A 21,004-nucleotide genomic window follows, 5' to 3' on the forward strand; every position below is an offset into this window, starting at 1 on the left:
TCAAAAGGAAAACTGTGTGAAAAATTATGTGCAAACTCCATCAATGCCCAAACACCTAAGGCCCACTGAGATCCCATTACAGGCTTGGTAGCAGCAGCATCAACCACTTACCTGAAAACAAATCAATGCACAACTGGAAAGTTCTGGTAGGGGCTGCCACCAACGCCGTTTCTGCTACTCTACACTGCCTATGATCAAGTGGCCACCTGCTCTATAGCATAGAACACACTCAGCTAGAATTCTAAGTTTAGGGACAAATTTCCTCCACTCAGAATGGGAACAGGCAAAGAGAGGGGAGGTCACAGAGGACACAGTTGACAAAAGGCACTGGGAAAACTGCAAATGATATATGCCTTGATTCAAGCCACTATACCACTTCCTAGCTATCTAACCTTAAACAGGTCTTTTCCCCCCTGTAAGCCTCAATCCTTCAACTACAAGATGGGGATATTACTATTATAATAATAGATGTTAGTTATTTTATAAAATAAAAATGGAAGAAAAAGAAGAAAAGGTTGTTGTCTTCAATGCAGAATCCACAAATCCTAAGGACTTTACCAAGCCAGAAAAATCTTCCTGATTTAATGGCTCCCTTATCTGAACTCCCAGGGCAATTTCTACTACTTATTTAGCCCTTAATAAGAACAATCAACATTCGAGTGTCTGCTATACACCAGACACTTTACTTATTGAGGATTAAATAAGACCACAAAATCTCTGAAATTAGTTTGATTACCTTTTTACTGAAAAATTTCAAGTCCTAAGAGGCTAAATGAGCCATCCAAGGTCACACAGCTAAATAGCAGGACATAATTTGAACCCAAGGCTGACACTAAATCCCATAGTTTATACACTATATGTCACCCTGAACTTCAAGGGTGTTTTATTCTATGTGAGAAGAGAGTTGTGTTGCATTTACTTTTCTCTGCTTCTATAGGTAAGGAACTCCATGGTCCTTAAGGACAGAGATGATGTTTAATAGGTCTAGAGATTTTTCTTGAGACACAGTAGACCTTCTGTCAATAGTGAATCAGTCAATGAACAAATAAATGAATGGATGCTCTGAGATTTCACCTTTCTTATAGAGCTCAGTATCTTGAAGGGAAGAGGCAGATAGAGTTAGAGCCCCTCGCTGGGCAGGTGATTCTCAAAAATGGAACTCATGGTGGTGGCACTGCCCCTTAGTGGCACCTAGGTAATCAAGAGCCCTCTGAAGAACCTCAGGCTTTAGAAGTGGTGACAGAATTGCTGTAGCAAAACATGTTCTCTCCACTCCCTAGCTGTGTGCACACTCACGAAGGTAAACAGAGGAACTATAGGCCACACTTCCCTTTCCCACCAGGTCTTGTGTCTCCTTGAGCTATGACCTCCCATTGTTGCCTGTTATTTATTACTGATGCCAAAGAGGGTGCTTCCTCTCCAGTCAGCTTCCTCTCTGGTTACTGGCCAGATAACTTCTGGGTTCCAGGGTGGCCCCAGAGCTTTTGTCAATTCCTTCCAAGGAGTCCAGCTCCTTTCTCCTAGGCCCCAATTCCACCAGGAGGGCCTCCTTGAATAATGTGTCTCAAAGGCCAGACAGAATGGACTTCTTCCCTTAATGACTCACTCATCAAGTTAGAGAGAGGGAAAAGATCATATCCCCCAACAGCCTGTGAACACATACCTCTGTGGATTCCCATCCAGACCTGCCTTGGCCCTGAGAGTGCCAGATGCTCAATTCCTTGTTTGAGTTCAAATCTTTTTCCCTTTTTCACCCACGGGGTCCCAGCTCTGCCCCATCTTACCTCACAGAACATTACTTCTCCTTCCTTCCTATGACAGCCCCTCAGAAATCTCAAGACAGAGAACACATCTTACCTTAAGTCTTCTCAACCCAAACAGCCTCATTTACCCAGGCAGAATACTGCAGTGGGAAAACTAGTTTTGCAGGCAGAGCTGTATTTGAAACTCCGTATTACAACTTACTAACTGCATAACCTAGAGTATGTTCTTTTACCTCTCAGAGGCAGAATCAATGCAAGGATTAAAGCACCTAGCCAAGGCTGGTCCATAGTAAGTGCTCAATAAATGATATTTCTCAGAACAACACTGATCTTCCAGATGAGAAGTCATGAACTTACGGGCTTTCTCCCTTTCTTCTCTCCAGCCAGCATGAAAGCTTCAAGTCTCTCAAAGGTTTTGTTTGGGAAGTAGTTGCTTTCACAACTAGCATACCATCTGTCCAGGGCTCCCTACCATCTGGGCTTCCTACAGAACAACACCCACAGTACACAAATCAAACCAACACGAACAAAGAATTACCATGCTCTGTGGCTTTTTGAAGTTAATAAGCCTCTTTGTTCAAGAACTTTTCTGCCCTAGGTTCTAAATGATGCCTTCCTCACCCTCCCTCCAGTTATCCCCCTCCAATGCAAATGAACAAAGCCCCCAGTGTTGAAGGCAGGGGATGGCATCATTTGGCTTGAGAAGGGTAATGTGCAGAACCAGGGGTCTGGGAAGGAGTCTGAGAAGAGGCTGAAGGAGCCTTTCTTCCTTTTGCTCCCCAACTCTGGGTAAGTTCTTAGACAACAGAGGGACTCAGAGGGCAAAGGAGAAAGAGGGCCTGGAAAATCCATCAAGGTAACATATCCTAGACAATATCAGACCCCCACCTCACCAGAAACTGGTAGAGAAATGGGATAATGACCCATCTGAAGGGATTCCAGCCTTTGGAAATGGGAACCCCATTTTCACTCCTGGAAGTCTGGTCACAGATGGCACATTCCCTTGGCCCCTGGAGAGTTTTTGAATGCTGAAAGAGTCTGTGGCCCCCACCCGGCTATTAGATTATATATAGCATATCCCTTCTGATAATAGTGACTCCTCGTGAAGGAACACCCCTTGCGTTGGAGATGGGAATGACACGTCATCATTATCTCCATGGCCTGACTTCAGGGTATGAAGTACCCTCATAATGCATTTAGCACTCCCAGTGGTGTCCTAAGTCCCAATATCCTTTTGAAGGAAATGTACATAGAGCACACTACCTCAGAGAGAATAAGTTGGTTTCCTTCTACTAGGAAGCAAAAAAAAAAAAAAAAAAAAAATGTGACAGAGGCCATGGGGTGCAGTGATTAGAATGCAGATTGAAATCCCAGCCAGATACTGGCTAGATACAGTAAGTTATTTAATTTCTGAGTTTCATCATTAAAATGGGGGAGAGATCACTTGCATCTTTCAGAGTTGAGAGGAAGGCTCCATGTGCTAACATTTTTAGAGCATCTAACAGAGTCATACCCTGCTCGCTTCTCTTTTCTACCATGTTCAGGACCAAGGATAGGATTAATTGGAGCCATCTGAGGTGCAAGCTGCCAAAGTTAAACTTTGCTTCCTTTGTTATTAAAGCGGGGGTCAGCCTTTATTTGGACCTATCTTGAAGGAGCATGTAGGAGAAGAGATTCCCAAGAAGTGGGCACTGTGGTGGAAACTATTGGAAGAAGTGGAAGAGGCTAAGAAACAAATAGTCCCTCCCTTACCTGGTCAAACAGCTGTTTGCCGGTGGTGTTGGGCTGGATGGCAAACTCCAGCTCTGCGTCCATGGTGGTCACACGCACATTGATCTAGGATGAGATCAAAAGAGGCAAGTTAGTTGTCTGGCTCTGTGCTTAGCAGAGCCTGGAACAAGTGTATCTGTTCAACCAAAGAAGAGGGAACTAGGATGCTAAGAATCTGAGCAACTTAGATATTGGTGGGAAGGAAGGGAGAATATTGAAATAAACAAACAATAACCAGACCCTAGCTCCCAACCAGCTTATGAAGACAATAAACATAGCCACAGAGCAATGCTTACCAAGGGGCAAACACATAAATGCAAATCAGCCTACTATCAAGAGGAAGCAAGTGCTGACTGTACTTCTTCCAGGAAGCCTTCCCCACCTACACCAGCCAGCTCTAGGCCCACAGCATTCTCTTCCCACCTCTGATCCACAACCTGAATTATCTACAGTACTTGTCTTTGCAGACACAAGTTAAGGGCAAGATAAATAACATTGGGTTCCAAGCCTAGCACTGCAACTGTCTCAATCTACAACCTTGGATAAGTCTTATCTCCTTCCTGGGCCCTAGTTCACCTCATCTGTACAACAGTAGTAATGCGGGGGCTGGGTGTCAATTACACTAGGTGATGACCATTTTAACGCTGGTGTCTATGGTTCTATATACTGACTTGCATTGTTAATACTTCTTGCATTTATGTCTCATTGGTCTCCCTAAGCACAAAAGAGAAAAGGGGCCTTAGCAAAGGTAGGTAGGTGTGGGTGGCACAGAGATACTACCAAAGCCAAGTCAGCAGAGGCGAAAAGGAAAAGGGGCAGGCACCAATGAAAATAACAGGTAGCCACACATACAATTTTATAGCCACTGGAAAAAGTACCCTCCGCTTTTAAAATAGACCCCCTAGCTCAGGTCAATGATAGCTGAAATTTCATCAGTAGAGATTTGTTCCTTTGGCTGAAAACTTGGTAGTAGTGGTAATAGTAATAGCAATATGCGGTAGCTTTCATGTGTGGAGACTTGCTATTCACTAGGCGATTCACGTGCACTATCCCATTTAATATCAACAATCACCTTATGAAGTAGATAATGTTATCTCCACATTAGGGATGAAGAAATAAATATTTGTCTAAAGTCATATCATTAGTAAGTGGGGAAGACAGGGTTTGGATTCAGATTTAAGTCCAAACCTCAATTTAAACCAATACACTAACTTTGTATCTCAAAGTGTAAAATATCCCCCAGGAGAAGAAATCAAAGATTAATTCTTTAAATTGTGGGACATTTTGCACAAGTACTCTATATAGAACAGCCACAAACTGGCTTGTTATATAAGGTCATATAAAATATTTTGAAGACTATTTCATGCCCGGGGAAAATACTTCAGTAATATTAAGCAAAGAAGGGAAAGCAACAAGATTGCATGAGCTCAATTCTATAAAAAGTATGCACAGAGAGATAATTATTGGAATCATGCCCAAGTATTAGTCAGGCTTGGTTTTAGGGTGGTGATGAGTGTGTTCTCCCTTCTTTAAATTAAAAAAAAAAAAAAAAAAACTAATCTACATTTTCTAAGATGCTTATATACTACTTATACTATTGGTTGGAGACTAAAAATAGAATTATCAAAAATGCAAATCCCCATGGAGTGGGTAAGACATTAAGCCTTATCAGTCTTTGACACCTCTGGGTCTTTCCTGAGCATAGGGGTCAGTTAGCGGGGAAGAGGGGGCCAAAGAGCCATTTTGCCAGCTGAACAATTCTGATGAGGACCAGGCCTGGGGAACAACTTTGTAAATAAATATCACTAGGGAGTCAGGGAGGAAATCTATTTCAAGATTGACAATGGGACAGGAAAGGCCCTGAAGGCAGGAACAAGTAAGGCAAGTTACCCCAGAGGGAGACAACGGGCAAGATTAGCCACCTTGACTTGGTGTTATCCTAGGCTTCCTGCCAATCCAGTGACCTCTATAGAATGGGTCTCCATAAGGTAGTGAGAATGAGGTCCAATGGGCTGGAATTTGGCCTCAACATCTAGCTTCAAATCACCGTTGAGCTGAGTCAAGGGAGACCTCAAAACACCAATGACTGAGGAGATAGGAAAGAGTAGAAAAAAGCCAGTAGGGCTTTTAATACACTGGACTTCATTATCACCTCAAGGTTTCTGTCTTACTTTGAGTTACCTCTCCAGTACCCAAGACTCAGTAGGAGTCAGAAGATGGTTAAATGAGCAGTTCTAAGCATGGGGATATAAGAAATACAGAGATCTAGCATAGTGTAAAGATCCAGAGGTGGGAAGATTTTATATCTTGATCTTTTAACTGTGCCATGGGCCCTTCTGGGCAGTCTGATGAAGTCTATGGACCCCCTTTCAGAATATTTGTAAAAGCATGAAATAAAGTGATACAAAGAAACCAATTATACTGAAATAGTTATAAAAATATGTGCTTTTTATGATATTAAGTAATTGCCTAGCACTGTATCTTATTAGTTATTACTACTGTAATTTCAACATTGTGTTGAGCATAGAAATATTTTGAGAAATCTACAATATAGAGAATTGAGTGATGTATTGAATTGTCAAATTACTATGTTGTACACTTGAAACTAATATAACATTGTATATCAACTATATTTTAATAATAAATTTTTAAATAAATAAAAATAAAACCACAGCAAAAAAATTGTGATACAAAAGTTTCTTAGATTTCCATTAGTAACAAAGTCACAGGTACTGCCATTTTTACCACTTCTTTTTTTGCCTGTATTCATTTTTTTTTTTCATTTACTGGTTTATTATAAACAGATGTAACTCAGAAACAGCCAAATGGAAGACATGCACAGGGCAAGGTAGGCAGGGGGTGGGGGGATACAGAGCTTCTATGCCCTCTCCAGCTGGGCCACCTTCCCAGCACCTTCATGCCTTCATCAGCTCTGAGGCTCTCCTCATTCTGTCATTTAGGGTTTTTATTTTTAATTTCACATCCTTTTTTTTTTTTTATTAAGTTCAATTAGCCAACATATTAGGGGGTTTTTTTGGAAAAATAAAAATTATATTTTGTTTCTACACCAGTGAGTTGAGCTTGCTCATTAAAAATAATTATGTTTATTAGCAGTTTAATTTTTGGTCCTTGGTCTATTTTTCTATTGGGCTGTTCTCTTTATCTATTAATTAATTAGTTTATATCTATTATATACTAAGGAAGTTCATATTTGGTCATAGGTTGGACAAAAATTTTTTCCCACTTTGTTATTTGTGTTATCCCTTTTAACATTTTTTTCCTATAGTATTTTTTACATAATTAATTTGTCATTATTTTCCTTTGTAGATTCTGGGGTTTGTATCTTTCTTTTCTTTTCTTTTTTTTATTTATTATGTTCAATTACCCAACATATAATACATCATTAGTTTTTGATGTAGTGTTCAATGATTCATTAGTTGTGTATAATACCCAGTGCTCATCACATCACTTGTCGTCCTTAATACCCATCACCTGGTTACCATATCCCTCCACCCCCCTCCCTTCTGTAACCCTCAGTTTGTTTCCCGGAGTCCAGAGTCTCTCATGGTTTGTCTCCCTCTCTGATTTCTTCCCATTCAGGTTTCCCTCCTTTCCCCTATGGTCTTCTGTGCTATTCCTTATATTCCACATATGAGTAGAAACCATATGATAATTGTCTTTCTCTGCTTGACTTATTTCACTTAGCATAATCCCCTCCAGTTCCATCCATGTCGATGCAAATGGTAGGTATTCATCCTTTCTGATGGCTGAGTAATATTCCATTGTATATATGAACCACATCTTCTTAATCCATTCACCTGTTGAAGGGCATCTCGGCTCCTTCCAAGTTTGGCTATTGTGGACATTGCTGCTATGAACATTGGGGTGCATGTGCCCCTTCTTTTCACTACATCTGTATCTTTGGGGGAAATACCTAGTAGTGCAATTTTGCTTGTATTCATAACTGAAGGAGGTCTAAATCTCAGTGAGAGGTTAGTAAAAACAAATATGTAATTTTTTTCAATCCAGGTTCATAGATCTTTCCCACTTCAGATTATATCCATGGACCCCCATGGAGGCCTAAGAATTCCAGGTTAAGGAGCTTCCTATAAATTTATTCCAATTCACCCAATATTAAGGGAACACTACATTTAAGGAACTATGGTTAGAGTAGAGCTGTAGGACCAGTGCTTGACCCCAAGGAGACTTATTGAATAATAGGAAAACTATAATATACAAGGAAGACCCAGAGGAATGCCATAGCAGAACAGAAGAATCTTTTTGTGGAGATAAGAAACCACAGTTCAAAGTGATATTTGCACTGGTCCACAAGGATAAGCTGCATTTAAAAAAAAAAAAAAGGAGATTGCAGGATGGGGGGAAGAACACTCAAATGTCCCAGGTAGAGAAATCAGTATGTGCAATGGCCCAGAATGATACAGGGATGGAGATGGCCCATTTAGAAGCAGGTCTACTCCAGGGTGAATGAGGCCTACAAAGTGAAGAGTAGGCAGAGAGGCTGGGAAGGTAAGTGGAGGGCCTTGAAGGCTATGCTAGAAAGCTGGGCCTTAATCCTGTTGGCAGTGGCCGGCCAGCCTGGAGGTTCTGAGCAGAGTGGGGCAGAATCAGAACAAGGCTTTTTGGAAGAAAGTGCCCAGGGAGGAAACTGATGAAAGAGGTAGGACTCCAGGGAAATATTCCACAGCCTAGGAGTTCTCTTTAATTCACACTGTTGGGAAGAATTTTCAAAGTAAATAAGCCAGTGTCAATCATAGATCATATCAATCACAGGTCATGTCAATGTAACATCTTTAGGGCTTAGCTCACAAGTCCAAATATTTAAGTCAAATATTTTTTGAAGAAATGTTTCTTGAATAAATCAATTGGTAGAAAAGGACCCAGCCTGGGTTAGGAATAAGCATGTCATACACGCTAGTGCTGTCTATGCTTCCTTCCTCCCAAATAGAGCATGACCCCAGAACAAGGGCTCTTCTAAAAACTAAAGATGTCTGGCTGAAACCAAACTGGAACCTACTTCTCCAGAATCCCTGTTCAGGGTTTCTGCCATTTCCACAGTAGCTGCTACTCCAGGGAGAACAGCCTAAGTTCTCCTGAATTTCACTGAGGACAAATAATCTTAGGTTTAAAAAAAAAAAAAAACCAGAAAGAAAAGCAAACACAAAGGGACTTCTATTCTTGCCACCACTTAACTCAGAAGAAAATGTGAGTCATGAGGACAGGGTCATGGGTCTGTACTCTCCTGTTTTCTGTGTGTCAGAGGTGGGGGGGAATAAGGGTAATAACATAGTTGGGGCCTGAAGGTGATAGGTAGAACAGAGTCTTGATCAAAGAAGATCCCTTGTTCTCCCTTAGACTAATCTGGAACCCAAGTGTGTAAGATGAGCTGCATGCCCAGACCCACTACCACACAGGGCACCCTGGACGCTCCCCCTAGTAGGTACCCACTGCCTTCCTTTGAGGCCTGGTCTCTGCAATTTCTATGAGAAGAGGGTGGTCTAGTTTGGGAGGCAAGAACCTGAAAATAAAACCTCCAAAGTCAGCAGAAAGTTCCCAGGCAGCCCCTCAGCTTGGCAGGAGTGAAGGAACTGGCCTGGGTGGGGTATTATTTCAATATGTAGAGAATTAAATCCCTTCCAAACGCTGTCCCTGAGGATCTAGGCACAGCCTGAGTTTAAAGATTGTGTCTCCGGAGAACACTAGGGTTTAGGGAACAACAACAAAAAGTTTGGGTGTGGTAGGGACGGTGTCACCCTCTCATACATAGCCCTCCCACCTCTAGCCCAAGAACAATAAATAGTTATTTATTGAACAACTGAACACAGACACTTCCCACACCAATGTCCTTCACTAATGAACCCATCTTAGTGATCTGCCATCCAAAGCCCTCAACCCACTGGGATCTCTCCTGTGTCCCCAGTTGTCTGGCCTAGAAAACAAAAATAACCAGGCCAGATGCTGCAGCAGCTGGGGTACTTTGGATTCTGGGCCTGGCCAGCTTCAAAGAAAGGACTAACCCTCTCTTTTCCTAGAGCCAGGAACATCCAGGTAAGCAGTAGCCATACCACAGTGAGGAGATCGGGGCAATGTTTCCCCTCACTTGTTCCATATCACTGAACTACAAGATGGCTCTTCCTGGAGAGGAGTTTGTGGGGGGTGGGCAGAGGAGAAAGTAGAGAGAGTTGAATAACCACAAGTAATTTGCCTGAAGAATGGACATGTAAACCAGAAAGAATTAAAATTACTGGCCCCACTTCATAGATGATGAAACTGAAATACACAGAGGTAGGTGACAGGAGGATGGAAATGAACACTTACTGAATAGCAACTATGTGCCAAGACCCATCACCCACAGTCTCACTTAACATCACTGAAGCCAAATTTACTCAGCCAGCAAGTGGGGAAGACTGTCTTCTAGACATTCCCGGAGCTCCTTCCATGACTCCACCCTGCTCTCTGATCATGCTGGTTTCACTGCTGTCTTCAGACACTGCCTTGACAACTATTTTGTCCAAGGCCAAAACACTCTGGCATTGAAAGCCTGAGCACATCTGGGAAGCACTGCTTGGGAAGGCCCCCTCACAGGGGCAGAGCTTGTGAGTCAGCCCAGTTGTGTCCGGGCTCAATGACCTCACCCCCACCTGCCACCTCCACATTCTCCTCAAGGGCCCACCCGCTCTGGCATTTCAGTGGAGCTGCTGGTATGAAGAAGACAAAGGCAAGTGGGGGAGGGGGACAAAGGCAGGACAAGCCTTACCAGGGCAACCTCAGAACGTCAGTCTCGCCACTGGACAGAGAACAGTCACCACAGTGTTACTCAAACTACCTAATCCCCATTATTTAGGCTCCAGCACCCACCATTTCCTGCTGCCAGAACTGAGGCAAGGGCAGGGCAGGGCAAGGCCTGGTCTGTCTTGCCTCTTGGGATGACAGCACTGCCTCAAGCAGCTGTTTTCCATAAGAGGGAAAACAAGGGTTGCTTTCAATCTCCAGCCTAGGAGGCATTCCCCCTCTTCCCCTCCCCCTCTTCCACTGACTCACTCACTTCCCAGCAACTCAGCCACTGTTGACTTGGAAATGGTACCTGGAGCTGTTATCTGTTCTGACCTCTTCCTGCCCATCTCTAGACCCTTAATGCAGCCATCAAGACCTGCCTGGGGTTAACCCTTCCTGTGCCTGTGCCTTTTCCCAGTAGTTTCTAGAAAGGAGAGCCACATCCAACCCCATGCACACCCATATCTTAATGGGTCAGCAGTTCTTCAACCACTTCAACTGCTACAAAGGCCATGGGAGACAAGGATTCCCCTTTTACTTGCTTTGACTCAGTCTTGCCCTCCAAAAGCTCCCCAAAAAGCATTGGGAGACAAGGGCATATTGGAAATGGAGTGTTACTCTACCAGTCACCATATATTTGGGGGAGTAACCCCCACATGTAACTAACTTAGCAATGAGAACATACCTAGTTACTATGGGAATGAGAGTTCAGAGCAGAGGCCAAAGCTGTAAAGGTCAGAAACAATGAGACTACCTTAGCAAGCTGAAGCTTCACCATTAATCCAGCCTTAATTGTATGGCCTTTTGATCAAGCTCAGACTGAGGTAGAGTCCCCCTCTCAATACATGAAGGTCAGGAAGTAAACTAACTTTTTGCCATTTGCACCCAACCCCAGGACTTACTCTCAAAATCAGCTCAGCCAAACCATACTCCAGGATCAAACAACACCTACTCACTTACCCCCCACCCCAGCTCATCTCTCCTTCTTAGTTACAGAGGCTGCCCCACCAGTTCCTCAGCCTAGCCATTCCTCCTCTTTACTGTTCCTCAAAATTTAAATCCACTCATTCTAGAATCTCATCTGGCTGCTCAAGAATAGCATCCTTCTGAACTTCTCATCCCCGTTCTCCAAGAGAATAAACAGTCCAGAATCCCAAACTATCAGACCTGAAAGGAAACTAAGAGATCATTTGGTTCAAACTCTGCAACATAACAGCTAGGGAAACTGAGGTCCAGGAAAGGAGAGGCATTGTCCCAGAGTCACACAGCTGTTAGGCACCATGAGATCAGGGATTAAAAACCTGGCTCTTGATCCAGTGGCCACTTAATAAGCTATAGAACCACCCTGGCACTTAGAAACAGTAGATACCTCAGGTGAACCACTGCTAAAGACTATGAAGACTATGTAGAGGAAGCCGGGCCATCTTGCTTCCATGAAAAACTCCAAGCTAGCATGGCTTGGAAGTCTAGCTTTCAACAGAGGGCAGGCCTAACTTTCAGGCTCTGAGACATTCACTAACACTTATTCTAGGGAGACTAAACCTTTCATAACACCATAGAAGAAAACTCAAAAATCCTTGCTTCTAAGACAGCTTCTTTTGCAAAAACTTGGATAGCAACTGATTGGGAAGTTCCCTGATAGCAGATACAGCCAAGATCTGAGATGGAGGTTGGTGAGGAGAGGGTGGGATGCAACAGGGAAAGAAGCAGGGAATTTGAGGAAAAGATTTATATCTAGGTAGCTAAGAACAGCAGATTCTTCAATTCCCGTAAAACTCTGAAGCTGCTGAAACAAAAGGGGACAGGGCCCATCATTAATAAAGTAAGTCTCCCAAATGGGCAAAGCCCCTTTCTGGGGCTACACCCAGCTGGATTTCGGTCATTCACATCAGTTGTCTGCCTGACCAAGCTTCCTGCCTGCAAGTTTCATAAGAAGTATTTGTAGGCTGGAAACACAGATCATTTGCAGCTGCCTGGAGATGCCAGGTCTGCCCAGAGCACCAGAAGAGGGCTCTACTTTCTCTGCTCGGGAACCCACCCCAGAAACCTCCAGGATCACAGCTCTGAAGCACACTGGAGCTGATCCAAGCCTCAGCTTGAGTTCTAGCTAATGCTCCTGGGATTTCTTCCCTGTCTTATGCTTCTGGGTGTTAAAAATTGCTGAAGCCAGGATCAGTTAACGCTACAGGGGCAGGAGGAGGCTTCCAGGCCGAGTCAAAAAGCTGTTTTTAACCCCAGAGGTAAGCTAAGGTCAGCTTTCTGCCAACCTTACTGGGAAGCCAACAGCTAAACCCAGTATCTGGGGAAACCACATAACTAGAGTCCCTGTCCCAGAAATAATTGTCTCAGCTCTTTGAAGCATGGTATAACAGAAAAAGGCTTTGGAGCTTCTTTCACCTCCCTTTTTTTTTGAAACTCAGTTTCCTAATCTATAAAACAGGTCTAATAATATCAACTTCCCAACAGGGTTATTGGGAGATTTAAGTTAAAATAATAGACATGAAAATACATAGCACATCACAAGTAGAATGGGATGACTACTAACCCCTCCTTTTTTAGCCATATATTTTTAAAATATTTTATTTATTTATTTATTTACTTACTTATTTATTCGAGAGAGAGAGAGAGGGTTAGAGAGAGCACAAATGGGGGGAGGGCAGAGGGAGACGGACAAGCAGACTCCCCGCTGAGCAGGGAGCCCGGACACAGGGCTCAATCCTAGGACCCTGGGATCATGACCTGAGCCAAAGGCAGACGCTTAACTAACTGAGCCACCCGGGCACCCCACGTTTTTAGCCATATTATTACAAATATCCTGCCTCTTAGAAATGATTTAAAATGAAAATGTGTTCAACTGCAGAGGTCTAGGGACTACCCAAGAAGACCTCCAGAGAGCCCTTTCAGCATAAAGGACCCTTTCACTTTGGTGGCAAACTCTAAAATGTGATTAGATTTCTAGCTGGTTAAAAAATGTGAAGCCATGCACATCAGCTTCACACACGCATATCCTTGGCATGCATTGTTTTAAATGCCTTCTCTCTTGGGAGGAATGGGGATTTTCCCCAAGAAGCAGAGCCCTGAGGAGAGGTAGAACACAAGAGAGCACCTATGCTACCTTGTCCTTTACAGGGGCTGCCTGATCTTCCTTAATCTGGGCTCTGCCTTGCTATTTTCTCCAATCATGTTTCACCAAAATACACAAATCCCTACCCCGTCAACACAACCCACCAGGACCTCCAAACTTTCTTCAGCTGGTATGCAGAAAAATCACAAGCTGGGTCTGCAAACTAGCTTATCAGAATCACCTAAGGAAATTTTTGAAATACAGATTCCCTGAACTCACCCACAGAAATTCTGATTTATTATATCAGAAGCAGGGCGTGGACATCAGAAGTTAAGAACTTCAGATAATTCTAAGGCCCAGCCAGATTTGGGAACCTCTGGCATGGAATACCATTCCCTGAACCAACCAGCCTCTCATGGGCTAGTGTTATGGTTAGAGGGATGCTTGACGGAAGAGAAACATAAGTAGAGAACAACTAAGGAGACATTTAGGCTGCTGGGCCTCGTGAACAGCTCTCTAGAGTTGAATGCAGCCCACCTCCACAAAAGATCAGCAATGCAAACAGTCTTGCTACTGCCGCCAAATACCTCTACAACCTGGTCTCCCTATTTGTAAAATAGGGCAGGGATTATCCTTGTCCCTTGCTACCTAGTATCATCACTCCCCACCATCATGGACACAATTGTGCACTAAATCAATGTCTCTGTTGTAGGAAGAACATAGCTTTGTATTCTGAACATATATGCAAGATCCAACTCTACCAATAAGCCATGAGCTCTCCACCTTCCCACCTGCAAAATGGGCATAATGGTGCCAACCTGGCAGTGTGTTGTGCAGTCCTAATGTGGTGTTCTCCAAACTTAACTGATCATAAGAATCATTAGGGGCACTAATTTAAAAACTCAGATTCCTGGACCCCATTCCAAACTTACTGAAACAGACTCTCCAGAAGAGGATCTCGGGAAATAGTGGTTTTGGCCCAGGTGATTCTTATCCCTTAGGAAATTTAAAGAAAATCACCTGGCACAGACATTGTTGAGAGGAGATGAGGGGTTGGATCAGAGGTCTGGTCTTCTAAACTGCTGTCTGGTCGAGATATCCTCATGACAGGGACTTTGAGGTTAGGGCCCAGCAGAGCAGGCTCTGCAGGCAGTAGAGGGAGACTCTGGAATTCCAAACAGAAAGCTAAATGCTTTCTGGAATGATCAAATGCTCAGGTCATTGCCCAGAGCCTTCCACCATCCTCACATCTAGTTAAGAATCAGACAATGGGAGAAAACAGCTGATGCAGATACCTCACCAGCCAAAACATATGGATCAAAATGTTCTAATTAGGGTCCCCATCAAAGCCTTCTTGAGTTCTCTGTCCCTTAAGCACTCTATATTCACTCTTTCCTGGGAGAGTTTTCAGGCAAGGAGCACCTTAAATGATACTTTCCATTTCCTGGATGATCTGGGAACTTGGAGAACAGAAGAGACATGGTAAGGGGGTCCTATATTTGCACTGAGATGTGAGCATGTGGGGAGGGATGAGGGGGTGAGGGGGATGATTAATAATGGTGCACTGGAACCAGCTCACACTAGCCCTGATCATGTGCAACTCTTTACAATTCCTCCATCAAGGACCACACTTTGGTAACTTGGAATCGGCCATGATGAGAGTATTTACAACATGGAGATCAGTAAACAGTATAAATCTTGACTTCACCAGATAACTTGTTTTTAAATATTTACCAGCACATGATACACATGAAGGTAAGCATCTTTAGCCCCATTTTACAAATGAGGAAACTGAGTCTCAGTGAAGGGAAACAACTGCCATCTTCTAGCTTCATGACCTTGGCCAAAAGCCAGGTCTCTCTGACTAGCAACAAATCCCTGATTCTCCTTACCAGCACCCCAAGGGAGTAGGAAGACCCTCTTGTCAACAAAAAGGTGGCTGATCCAAACGGCTTCTCCATCAGCTAAAGGCCAAACAAGGGCACTTAAATGTGCCTGGTGCCAAGGAAAGCTGGGGGTAAAGAACCCAGGACTGAGATGTGAAAGCAAAAGAAACAGTACCATCACTACTACAGGAGAGAGGCTGGAGTGAGTCAGGGAATGGGTTAGAAAACCCCAGTGGAAACCAAAGCACATTCTTAGGGTCTCTTCACAAATATCTGTCAGTGTGGGCTCTGGAGGGAGGCCCTGGGACAATGCAAGTCCATAGATCCCTTGAAGCCTCAATATTCCTACAAGTGAAATGGGAGAAATAATGCCTACCTCACAGGATTGTTGTGAGAACCATCATCTCCTTTACTTTTAAAAAAAGAACCTGGCTTGGGGCACCTGGGTAGCTCAGTCGATTAAACTTCTGACTTTGGGTCAGGTCATGATCTCAGGATCCTGGGATTGAGCCCCGTGTTGGGCTCCCCACTTAACAGGGAATCTGCTTCTCCCTCTCCCTCTGCCTCTCCCCCACTTGTGCTCTCTCTCTCTTTCTCTCACTCTCAAATAAATAAATAAAATCTTAAAAAAAAAAAAAAAAAAAAAAGAACCTGGCTTGGCACTTAGCATGTATTAGATGTTTGATAAATTTTAGTTCTTTTTCTCCTGCACCTCATTATCCAATCCAGATTCTTCCAGGGTTCCTGGTTCACCCTTATACAATAATAACCCTAGCCCCATGTACACAGTGCTTTAGAGCTTAAAAGACACTTGTTCACATGCATTCTCTCACCTAATTCAATTCTATGTGAAAGGCAGGGCACAGACAAGCCCAGTTTTACAGAAGGAAGAAATGGAACCTCAGTGAGGTATATAGCAATTTGCTCAACTGTGAAGGAGACAGGACTAGAACCCAGGTCTCCGCAACTACTAGTACGCTGTTCTTTACCCTTCCAAGTTTCTTTTATTTAAAATTTAAAGAAAAAAATAGGCTAAAAGAGTCCAATGGCTTACTTATTGTCATTTATTTCATACAAGAAATCAAGTGGCCTCTAGCTCTGTCTCAGGTGCCACAAGAAGAACTATCCTTGAGATGGGAGATCAATGCAGCAATGGGGTAGGCACAGTCTTCTTGTGGTAGAGGGAGCTACACCATTATCTAGGAGCAACCAGCCAAGAAGAGTGGGCCAGAAATTGGTCCTGGGTCTGGTCCCAGTAACCTTGGGATAATCTCTTCCCCTTCTAGGTAGCGTGTCCCCAACTGTACTGGATAGGTCTTGCTCAGTGGTTTTCAATTTTATTATATTTTTAGCAGTTTCTTGCCTCTTTGCTCTTCCAGATAGAAAACCACATGAAACTTCAAAATATAAAGTACATAAAAGTAGAACTGTTCTAGTTAAAGGGGGACTGCAGCTGCCCAGGCAGCTCAGCCAAATACAGTTTGCAAACCACTGGACTACCAGCTTAGGGAAAGGGAGAGACCTCCAGGTATAACTTTCTAGAATTTTACTCATCTTAACTCTGCCACTGATTCTTTATAGGACTTAAAGGACTCTCTTGGCCTCAGTTTCCCCATCTAAGGTAGTTGGACCAATTGGCCTCTAAAGGCCATTTCAGCATTGGGATTCCAGGAAAAGAAATCCCAGCAATCCCCATGGTGAAGAACTGTGAAGAGAGGCCATTAAGAGACAAGCCCCATCCCTTGGCCCTTGGAAAGCCCCTCAGCCTTTGGTGACTCTGAACTCTTCAGTCAGTTCCTCAAGCACTGGGTAAATGGCAACTGGGCGGGTGGGCAGACAGGCAGGAAGGCAGGCACCCCACCCTCCCTTGTACAGGAAGCTAGCTACATCCTCTTTTCCCCACCCCAGGCAGCATATCTCCAAAGGTCCCCAACAGAAGTAGTGGGGGCAGGGAGAAGAAGAGGATGAGGCCTGAAAAGAAACTGAACATGCAAATCATCACAGTATGCTAGGGAGCCATCTGGGGGGAGGGGAATGACTAGGGCCCTGGGAAAGAGAAACAAAGCAGCCCCATTCTTTACTGGGGTCCAGCTCCCCCAACAAAACCTTGCCAAAAGGCCTACGGCTGCAGGCGTCATAAGGCATGAGCTGGTAGTGGGAAGCGTAGGCCCACCCACTCCTTACCACTGAGTTTCTCCAGCCTGAAGAGTTGGGCTTTATTCACAGGTGTTTATAGTTCTTTATTAGGGTAAGAACACAGACATGTACGTATAAGTGTACACATAAGTACACATAAGTGAACCCTTAAGAATACAGGGGCTTTTCATACCTTTCAAAGCCAAAGAGGCAGGTACAAACCCGCATGCCCACACCACCAACCCATTTTCCCGTGCCCTCCCCAAACCCTGTGACTGGGGCCCAGCCCTCCCCACATCCTGTTCTCAGAGAACACGTGGCTGCCTGGGGAAAGATAATGTCATTACCACACTTCCCCTCCTTGGAGGAGGCTTTGGTTGACTGGGGAGGGAGCTGGAGTTCTCTGTCTGATCAGGCTGAATAATCTGCAATAAATCTCCCAGTTTCACAGACAGGGACAGGAAGGGTGACAAGTTAACACTGAGAGCACCTTCCACATTACAGGATCCATGCCTAGAGACAAATGGTGATGATCCAAAGTACTTCTGGAAAAACGAATTTTCTGGAAAAATACAAATTAGCAACTTCTACATTTGGAAACTGGAAGACAACATGCTAATGCTCTTCTTTGATTAATAAACCAGGAGATGCAAAAATGCAGTAAACTTATTTTTCAAAAAGTCTCCCAAACATTACTCAAGTTACTACATATGGGTTTTAGATGCCAGTCTCAGCATTTCTGCTAAAGCAGCATGATCTGCAGGCAGTCTTAATGGGCCTAGAGTGGCTTTGGCAACTATGAAAAAGAAAATGGCTTCAGACCCATAATAAACAGCACCCCCCAACACACTCAGAGTAAGGGATGGCAAGAGGGTACCACAGCCTGAGCCTACTCATTGTTCAATTTCCTTTCACTTCTCTCTGACCAGCTGACTCCCTGGCTCTCCCTTGTCTTCACTTCCTAAACTATAAGTAGCAAAGAATGTGGCTGAACATTCCATCTGAATGTTCAGGGAGAACCTCCTCCTTCATCTAGAGTGAAGCGAAGAGGCAGATGCCATTCCACAGCACTGCCTCACTAAGTGTGAATGTTTAGGGCAGCATGATCCTTGGCTAGGCTTGTATGGGGGACCTTGGCCAACCACCCCTAAGCAGGATGTCCTCAGTCCCACCCAGCCTACTACTTCCCCACACCTAATCTTATAACCCAATCTAACTCTTGCCCCCATCAAGGAACAAGGTTTATCACATAGGCCTTAAGAAAATACCAACTTCTCAGCCCCTGCCTCCAGTGGATGTGCTGAAGGCTGAAGAGTACTCTCATACCTGCCCTAGGTATCTCTGTTTGTGGCCATAGCTTACAGTCTTCATTTTTGTCATGGTCATCTTTCTGGAAGCAAAGATAAAGAGAGCCTAAATAATGCCCTTGAGCTATATGGATCTATGATTATTTTGGAAAAGTTGCAGAGTGGGGGTGGTCAGTAAGAGAACAGGAACATAACATCCAGCTTATTAGTTTGGGTCCCTATATAGACTGATATAACTTTTTTTTCTATGTTATGTTAGTCACCATACAGTACATCATTTGATATAACTTCTTTAAAAGATGGCTTTGTATTTTTTTTTTCAGTTGATAAAGCCACATCTTGCCCTCCAATCTACAAGCTCAGCTACCAAATTACTGAGACTGGTAAAAACTGTTTAACCTATTCAGACAAAATTACCAGGGTTTTTAGCACCCCTACCACCACAAACATACAATCTTTGTACCCCTAATGCGGAGGCGAGCATGCATGAAACCACTTACTCTACACACACACACACACACACACACAAGTTCTTTGGGTAGACTCAGAAGCCCTTTCCCCCACTACCCTAATTTGGGTCTAGTTTCTTCAGACAGCCTCAGGTATGAGGCCTACCAGAATCTCTATAGTCATTATCCACAAGCCTCCCCAATGGCCCAGGCAATAGACATTGTTCCAAAGTAAACCCTAAAATTATATCTACAATTCTAATAAGATCTAGAAAAGCAAATAGGGCCAACTCTTACCTACCTCAGGTGTTTTAGAAAGGATCTGCCCCTCTGATACAGTTGTATATGCCTACATGCTGGTTCCATACACCAACTTATCAGATACCCAATATGGATCAGGCCTTGAGATGATTTTAATGCTTGCACATGTGTGTGTGAAAGTGAGTGAATGAGCATGGAACAGATTTTTTGGGGGGGGCAGGGAGGCAGTAGCATGCAGACAAGTGAATGGGTAATTACCATTCTATACAGCAAGAGCTGTGATAGGGGTAATCAGAGGGAACTGTGGAAACATAAAGGGGCACTCAGGCCATAATGGAGAAAGGAGAAGGGCAGAAGGTCTTTAGAGGAAGAGCTGACATGTCCTGAGATAAGTAAGACTGTCACAGGAAAAAGATGTTAAACGGAAAGGGAAGCTTATGGTGTTCTGGTTAGAGAAATAGCATGTACAAGGACACAGAGGCAAGAAACACAGTGTATGCCTCCAAATGCTACAGGGAAATATACAACATGCGAAAATCGTTCCTAAGGTACAAAGGATCCAGGTCTCCTTTCCCAGCTCCCAGACTTTCTCCCCAGAATTTATCAAAAGAGAGTAAATTACAGACCACCACCAAAATACTAGGCACAAGATCATCAGATTTGGGGGAGAGTTGTTCCACAGGCAGAGAGAGAAATTCCTGAAGACAAAGCTAGACAAGGTGGCCTAATGTACATGATATAGATAGGAAGCTGGCTCTGTTCTACATAGCCCCATTGAGGTACCAGCTTAGCTTAATGAGTACTCCCTACCCTAGCTCCCACAAACGTGGGAGGAACCACTCTCCACACCTCAGGGGAGCCTACTACAACCCATTCAGTCCATATGGAAAACGTGTCTACCTACAGGTAGACCTGGAAAGGCAACCAGACTAAGATTTCCACTGCACCCACACCCCACCACACACACAAAGAGGAAGTGAAAGCTACCAGCACAGCAAGAGCTTGGGATGGGCCTCAGCCACAGCTGCCTGGCTTCTGCAAAGAGGCGGGGCGCACTGATTTCACAAACCACTTTGCCCTCTTGAGTAAGGGTTCCTCTAATCATTTTGTCCTCTGCACATCTTCTCTTCTTCCCACCCCATAACCATCCAGTCTAACATGGGTCTCGGTATAGCTCTTCTTTTTCCCCACTCCTTCATCCTGAAATTTTCAAGGCTCCCCAGAGCTGGGGTTCCTCTTCACAAAGCAAGACATGCCCACACAGATTCTCAATCCCCCTCGACAGGCCGCAATGGAAGGTACAGTGGGGTTCACCACAAACTAGGCCAGTAATTGGCATCATTGCTTCAAATATTAGTTTCCTCATCTATTAAAATAATCATACAGAGATAGTGCTACTGCACACAGGGAGAACACTTACAAATAAGAGGCAAAGCCTAACTAGGGTCCTGAAATGTTTTGATCTCAAAATACATGAAAGAAACTAAGAGAAACGGGGTATTTATCAAACACTTTCAATATGCCAGGCACCCTCCTAGATGTACTTTCACACTTGCGAACTATTTTCTCTCTCATA

The 21,004-nt window shown here is 43.9% G+C and overlaps 1 protein-coding gene across 1 annotated transcript in view; it reads right to left on the reverse strand.

The window, feature by feature from the left end:
• The window catches only part of MSN (moesin), a 63,984-nt gene that overhangs the window by 20,045 nt on the left and 22,935 nt on the right, over positions 1-21,004 (reverse strand). Inside the window, exon 2 of the mRNA XM_036072147.2 lies at positions 3,516-3,599. Coding sequence (XP_035928040.1) covers positions 3,516-3,599 — 84 coding nt within the window. The remainder of the gene's footprint in view (positions 1-3,515; positions 3,600-21,004) is intronic.

The sequence above is a fragment of the Halichoerus grypus genome, chromosome X, assembly GCF_964656455.1.
Source record: "Halichoerus grypus chromosome X, mHalGry1.hap1.1, whole genome shotgun sequence".
NCBI lineage: Eukaryota > Metazoa > Chordata > Mammalia > Carnivora > Phocidae > Halichoerus > Halichoerus grypus.